Here is a 7,500-nt window from a genome sequence, read left to right as displayed (position 1 = left end):
TCCAGCAGCAGGACCATCGGAGCCAGAGAGCTCCCGAGGCGACAGAGACACGAGGTGTAGCCCAACCCGCACTGCCTGCCGACAACACGACAACACGACAACACGACACGCTTCAGTTTCAACCGCTCAGCATCACCAACCCGGGGCCTCATTTCCACAACTGTGCGTAGAACCCTTCACAGATCATCTGTGCTGTGTGTGTGTGTGTGTGTGTGTGTGTGTGTGTGTGTGTGTGTGTGTGTGTGTGCATGTGGGCGTGGCTTCTGCTCCACAGGTGAAGCAGGTGAACTCACTCTACAATCAAGCCTCACATAAAGCCACTGGTTTCCCTCCTGCTCATCACCAGATCATTTCGTCAGTCTACGGGATTTCTGTGCTTTGCTGTGCAGTCCTGAGCGCTGCTTCCTGCCTGTGGACCCGCCTGTGGACCTGCCTGTGGACCTGCCTGTGGACCTGCCTGTGGACTTGCCTGCCTGTGAACCCGCCTGCCTGTGGACCTGCCTGCCTGCGGACCTGCCTGCCTGTGGACTTGCCTGCCTGTGGACCCGCCTGCCTGTGGACCCGCCTGTCTGTGGACCTGCCTGCCTGTGGACCTGCCTGCCTGCATCACCATTCCCCTACAGCGGACCTCACATCACGCCACCTGCATCCACGCACTCCTCGGTGACTTCACCTCCCACATCAGGATCCTGGAACCTCGCACCCCCCCTCCACCTCGCACCTGTGCTCGCACCATTTGAACATTTAAGACTGTTTGTTGCACTTTGAACCAGAGTGGAGTCGTGCATTTGGGTCGGAACACGCACGCTTCTCCGCAAATCATTCTTCTATGAACACCAACGTTTCTCTGCCCGTCTACGCGCGGTTTCTGTGCACAGCGATCTTTAGGAACGAGGCCCCCGGAGAAAAAAGGGTTCAATGGGAAACGATGTTGGAAACCAGCAGACGTTACTTTTAGAGATCTAGTTTAAACTTTTCCAGACATTTAAAGGAAGGAAAGTTCACTTGAGGCCTGAAGTTGTGGATAATTAGGGGCGTGGCTCCGCTGAGTGACAGGTGGGGAGCAGAGGCTGGAGGTCTCATGTGGTCCCGTTACCTGAGGACGGTCGGGTAGAGTTCAGCGGAGTAGAGGAACGCTGTGGTGAACGCCGCCTCGGAGAAACCCTTCGCCACCACGGTGATGCACGTACGGAGCACGGAGAACTCTGGGAGAGAAGCAGATGATCAGATAAACATTAAAGATCTGCGCAGAGACAAAACATTTACATTTACAGCGTCGATTCATAACAAACGTTAAGCCTGTGAAGGTTCTCATGTGTCCAGCTCGTCGTTCTCCTCAAAGCAACTTCAGTCCAAAGCAGCTGGACTTGGTTCTTTGTCAGGGAGACGTTTCCCCTCTGATCCACTGATGAAGCCTCTTGGATATGAGGGGGAAGCGTCTTCCTGAGTCTCCCATGAAGACGAGCTCATGTGTCGAACATGAGCTAAAGACTCTGATGATGAGGATTCTGTCTCTGTTGATGCTGATGGAGGTCTGTAACATCCTATCACATAGTTTAGGGACTGAACTGTTGAATGAAATGTTCTTTGTATGAATCGCCACACAATCGATCTGTACTAAAGAAGTTATATCATCCAAACTAACCTGATTATCCTGAATAGATTTACTCCACCATGTCTCTGATGCAACCATCACTGTGAGGGTTCTGGGTCTGAGCGTTTTTACCCTGCCTCTTTGTTCCTCCCCGTCTGCAGGGCTTGGCTGACGAGGCTGACGGGGAACACCTGCAGCCATTCAATCAGTACCACCTCTGCATATACACCTGGTCTTGGCCCTGCTCCCCTGCCAGATAACTCCGTCTTGTCGGTAGAGCCGACCTTCCTCTCCTGGTGAGTCTTTGCTGCAGTCTTGCTCTAGACTAAATTAGATCTGATGTTTTTGTGTGTGTGCTCTTCTGTCATGACCTGGTTCTGTCAGTTCCTCCTCTCGTCCGTTCTGTGTGAGTTTGTCTCCCTCTGTCTGTGTTTCCCTGCATGTGTCTCTCCCTCGTCTCTGTGTAGGTCCGGTAGGCGTTCCCCCAAAGCTGCAGCCTGTTACGCTGATTACCCCAACACCTTAAACACCTGAAGCTGACAGGCATGCAGCGCCGGACCGTCGTCGACCCTTCATTGGTAAAACTATTCCCCCTGTACTGCCGTCTCCTTCCTCGTTGTGGTTTTCACGCTCCCCGTAGGAAGTTGATTAATCGTGTTCGTTTCCCGTGTTCCCGTCCGTCTCCTGATCGTCCGTCGTCTCCCTGTTCCTGTTCATCCCGTGTTCGTTTAGTTAGTTTTTGCGTTTGTCCGTTCTTTATATCAAACGTTTGTTTTGTGACTTTGCTGCATCGGGTCCACTTTTCCTGTTACACCTGAACCGTTCATGACAGTTTCAGTTCTTCGTACCTCGAGTTCCTGAGTTTGCCCCGTGCCTGAGCGTCGTCTGGCGGTTGACTTCTACTTGTGGAGCCCCTTGTTAAGATCAACATTTTTGACGCACCTACCTAACCTGCCTGCCGCTGCTTTAGGGTCCAGCTAGGCCGTAACCATGACATCAACATCTGTTGAAGTTGCCCATATTTTAACCAAATCCAATTTAGTTAATTTAGTTTCTCACGTTCATCAAACCAAGACCAGATCTGTTTCAAAAGTCAATGGGTGTCTGTAAACACAATCCGGTAGGTCACACTCCCACTGTCCATCCGTACCGTGCCCAACGGCTGAAGTCTGGTTCCAGTGACCAGTGTGAGTGCAACCGTACCGCGTCTAGGAGCGGCACGCTTGCAACACATTGCCATGACGTCATCAATGCGTGTGACGTGTTACGGCGTGATGACGTATAGGCAGCAAGAAGCATTCTCCGAGGCCCAGGTAGTGTGAGTACAAACGGGCCTGGAGGGGGGGACAAGGACCCTAAAGTGTGTCTGTAATGGCAACTATTTGTATTTTTTGTAATATCAGATCTCTTTAAGGAAGCAGGCCAAGAGATTTCTGATGGAACACAATAATCGTTTAACAGACGGAGGCTTAAAAGGTACTTTTGATTGCTGAGAGGAAGAGCAAACACAAGATACTAGACACTCCTGAAAGCCCATTAGCTCCTGTGCGTTTGTCACCTTTGATTTGTCAAACAAATAAAGTCTTTGTAAGAATACTCTCTTCATACTATCCACATATCCTTTATGTTCACAGAGAGGTAACCAAAACATTATAAGTGCCATGGTGAGATTATACTACTGAACCTACGAAGAGTAGCAGGAAGTTAATGCTAATGGGGATGTTAGCAGAGCGGGGCCGGGTTGCACCACCGGGCTGTTGAATGTAATCAGGGCCCGGGAGGATTGCTGTCCAACCTGTCCTGGTTTCAGCTTTTCAAACGCTCAGATAATGAAAAGTACAGTGTTCTCACATGATGAAGCAAGAACTGACTCCAAAGACAAACACCCATGCAACCTAACATGCCGCCATCTTGGATTTGATTTGACTAATACTGAACAGGATGTTTGTTTAGCTACTCATTTTATTTTTATTTTTTCTTTAAAAAGTTAACGAATAATAAATCTGGCTTCCTCCGGACGTGGACGATGCTCCGTCGACTCCCAGTCTGTGTTTCTACCCTCAGGTGTCAGGAACGGCTCCACCTCGTCGTCGCTCCACACGATAAATCTCTGCCCTGACGCACAGGAACTACACACAACCTACTTCCTGTTTACACCGCCAACACACGCCCAGAGGACGGGCACGCTCCCGTGGTCGTTCCTGACAGTGTTAGTTTTGAAACACCATTTTTGAAAGAAGTGTGGATGTAGCTAAACTTGACTGGACACAACCGAACTCTGTGACTCTTTAACCGTGTGTCTGTCTGCGGGACAGGAAGTGATGTCACCTGAAGGTATGGCTGTGTTCATCCCAATCAGAGCTCCCGTTGTGATCAGGAACCACGCCTGGCCGTTCCGCCGGCCGACCCGGTCCAGGACGTAGAAGGTCAGGATTTTGGCAGGAACTTCGATGGCGCCGTAGATGAAGTGCGTGAGGTAGATGCTGACGCCGAATCCAGAGATCCTGAAGCTGATCCCGTAGTAGAGGAAGGCAACGGCGAACCTACAGGTACACACACGGTGGTTACGCACACACACACACACACACACACACACAACAGACACCAGGTTCAAAGGTCAGGGGAGGATTCAGTACCAGAAGAGTCCGGAGCAGAGCGTGATCTTCCTCAGTTGAGGCGTTTTGAACAGATCCAGGTAGGAGTGGTTCTTCTCCGCCACCTCAGACACCGTCACCTTCCTCAGAGCCTGAAATGACAGAAGAGCTCAGACACAACGTGTGAGACGTCAGACCGACTGCTGTGCAAAAGCTTTCCGAAGACATCGTCATGAACGGTTCAGAGATAACGACCCGATGCAATAAAAGTACAAACAAATATTTAATACAGTTACAAACAAAACGCAAAACACTACAGGGAGAGGACAGGCCCTGTGATAGACTGGCGTCCTGTCCAGGGTGGACCCCGCCTCACACCCAATGTCAGCTGGGATCGGCTCCAGTCCCCCCTCCCCCCCCCTACCCCGACTGGGACAAGAGGTTGAAGATGAACGAATGAATGAACTACAGGGAAAAACAGGAATACGAAGAACGAGACGGTCGAGGGAAGAACAGGAACGAGGAGACGACGGATGATCAGGGAGACGGGAAACTACGGAGAAACAGAAACAAACACGATTAGAATAAACTCAACGACGACGAGCGTGAAACCACAACGACAAAGGAATGGCAATGAAGGAATACAACGGTCCGCCGCTGCACGCCTGTCCGCTCAGGGTATAAGTAGTTACCAGGTGATCAGCGTAACAGGCTGCAGCTGGGGGGGGGAACGCCTACCGGACCTAGACGACAGACGACACACACATGCAGGGAAACACAGACAGACGGAGACAAACTCACACAAAAGGGAGAGAGGAGGGAACTGACAGAACCGAGTCTTCGCAGATATTTAACAAACATTTGTGCAAAAGCGTTCTGGAGACATCGAACCGACGGTTGAACGTACGATTTCCTAAGATTTCACGTGAACGGACGGAACAGAGAAATAACACGTGAATGTCAAAGATGTGCTTGAAGTTATTTGGAAACTTCATTCTTCTTTAATAAAAAGATGCTTTTTAAGATTGTTTATGTTTCAGAAGTGACTGAATATCTCCCCGACAGACGGACTTTACGCTGTACGCGTTGGATCTGTTTTATGAATTAGTTTTAGTTTCTTTGAGTAGTTTCAGTTTCTTTGAGTAGTTTTAGTTTCTTTGAGTAGTTTTAGTTTCTTTGAGTAGTTTCAGTTTCTTTGAGTAGTTTTAGTTTCTTTGAGTAGTTTCAGTTTCTTTGAGTAGTTTCAGTTTCTTTGAGTAGTTTCAGTTTCTTTGAGTAGTTTAGTTTCTTTGAGTAGTTTCAGTTTCTTTGAGTAGTTAAGTTTCTTTGAGTAGTTTCAGTTTCTTTGAGTAGTTTCAGTTTCTTTGAGTAGTTTCAGTTTCTTTGAGTAGTAGTAGAAGAGACGTCATCACGTTCACCTGTTGTCTTGATAAATTCACTATAATGTTGATTTCCACGACAACGGCATCGCGTTGTTTACTTCTTTGATCCCGTCAACACTTCCTGCGCGCTGATGTTTCACATTAAAAGCCTCTCAGCGGCTCCTGCTCCCCGTCAGGCTTTTAATGTGAAGCATGAGTTGCAGCTGGATGTTCCCGTTGACTCAGAGAGCCGTACCTCAGCGTCCAGACTGGAGGGGTTTTGGTTCCTGCGGTTCATCTTGGCGCACTGCAGCAGATACGTCCTGGCCTCCTCCGCTCGGCCGTGGGCCAGCAGCCAGCGGGCCGACTCCGGCAGCCACCTGAGCACCGACACAGTCCGGCTGTTAGAAACACACTTACATATTTAACGTGAGCACGGAGAGCAGGAGCTGCTCCCAACATCCACCTCACCACCAGGAGATGATGGCGGCGGCGCAGGGGGCCGTCACCGCCAGCGTCAGGTGTCTCCAGTCCCGTATGAAGTAGGCCAGCAGGGCCAGGAGCATGTTCCCCACGCTCCACGACAGACTCATGACGGTGCCGATGAAGGTCCGGTGCTTCACGTCCGTCCACTCGATACCTGAACAGGAACAGGAACAGGAACAGATCAGGTCGGGTTGGTTCTATGATTTGTGTCAAGTTTGCTGCATCACAGAAACATTTGAAAGGATCAGAGACTGGGAACCATGAGACCAACGTGCACAGCTAACACACTGACCATGAGGAGACCAACGTGCACAGCTAACACACTGTCCATGAGACCAACGTGCACAGCTAACACACTGACCATGAGGAGACCAACGTGCACAGCTAACACACTGTCCACGAGGAGACCAACGTGCACAGCTAACACACTGTCCATGAGGAGACCAACGTGCACAGCTAACACACTGTCCATGAGACCAACGTGCACAGCTAACACACTGTCCATGAGACAAACGTGCACAGCTAACACACTGTCCATGAGACCAACGTGCACAGCTAACACACTGTCCATGAGGAGACCAACGTGCACAGCCAACACACTGACCATGAGGAGACCAACGTGCACAGCTAACACACTGACCATGAGACCAACGTGCACAGCTAACACACTGACCATGAGACCAACGTGCACAGCTAACACACTGTCCATGAGACCAACGTGCACAGCTAACACACTGTCCATGAGACCAACGTGCACAGCTAACACACTGACCATGAGGAGACCAACGTGCACAGCTAACACACTGTCCATGAGACCAACGTGCACAGCTCTTGCTCCATAACTGCGCTCGTCTCAACTCTGGCTCTGGTCGTGCGCCACCACGGGCGTAGTGGCCAAGCCCGGTACTGCAGCCTGTTTGTGTTGTGGAGAGGAGATCATCTCCAATCAGCAGGCTCATGATTATCTTCAGACCCTCTAACAAAAATGCAGGGATTCATAATTTTAGACCGTACAACGTGGAGTTATGGGGGGGGGGGGTGCAGCTGAAAAGAGTCACTGTGAAACACACTCAGCAGCTTAGTTCCCATCCCCGTAAAGGCAGTTAGGAAGTGTGTCTGTTACGATGGTGTCTGTGCGTTCTCACCGAGGACGATGCCGATGATGGACAGCCCGCTGAGGGCGGCGCCGCTGAGCGCCCTGCAGACGGCGAACATGACGTAGGAGGTGGAGAAGGCCGAGGCGACGCCCAGCGTAGTGGAGGCGATTAAAGCCACCAGGAGCATCGATTTACGGCCAAACCTGGAACACACACGCACACACACACACACACACACACACGCACGCACACGCACGCACGCACGCACGCACGCACGCACGCACGCACACACACACACACGCACACTGTCATGTCATCAGACTGTCATGGATCCACCTCCAGGTGCAGGTTCAGACTGTCATGGATCC

General features: G+C 50.7%; 1 protein-coding gene across 1 annotated transcript in view; it reads right to left on the bottom strand.

The window, feature by feature from the left end:
* The window catches only part of slc22a7a (solute carrier family 22 member 7a), a gene marked incomplete at both ends in the record, with an annotated part of 12,640 nt that overhangs the window by 1,030 nt on the left and 4,110 nt on the right, over positions 1-7,500 (bottom strand). Inside the window, 7 exons of the mRNA XM_083936084.1 lie at positions 1-75; positions 1,097-1,205; positions 3,923-4,137; positions 4,231-4,340; positions 5,806-5,929; positions 6,021-6,189; positions 7,181-7,335. The exon at positions 1-75 is cut by the window's left edge and continues 132 nt beyond it. Of these exons, the coding sequence (XP_083792210.1) occupies positions 1-75; positions 1,097-1,205; positions 3,923-4,137; positions 4,231-4,340; positions 5,806-5,929; positions 6,021-6,189; positions 7,181-7,335 (957 nt within the window). The remainder of the gene's footprint in view (positions 76-1,096; positions 1,206-3,922; positions 4,138-4,230; positions 4,341-5,805; positions 5,930-6,020; positions 6,190-7,180; positions 7,336-7,500) is intronic.

The sequence above is a fragment of the Echiichthys vipera genome, assembly GCF_963691815.1.
Source record: "Echiichthys vipera genome assembly, chromosome: 2".
NCBI lineage: Eukaryota > Metazoa > Chordata > Actinopteri > Perciformes > Trachinidae > Echiichthys > Echiichthys vipera.
This window is presented reverse-complemented; position numbering and strand designations above follow the sequence as displayed.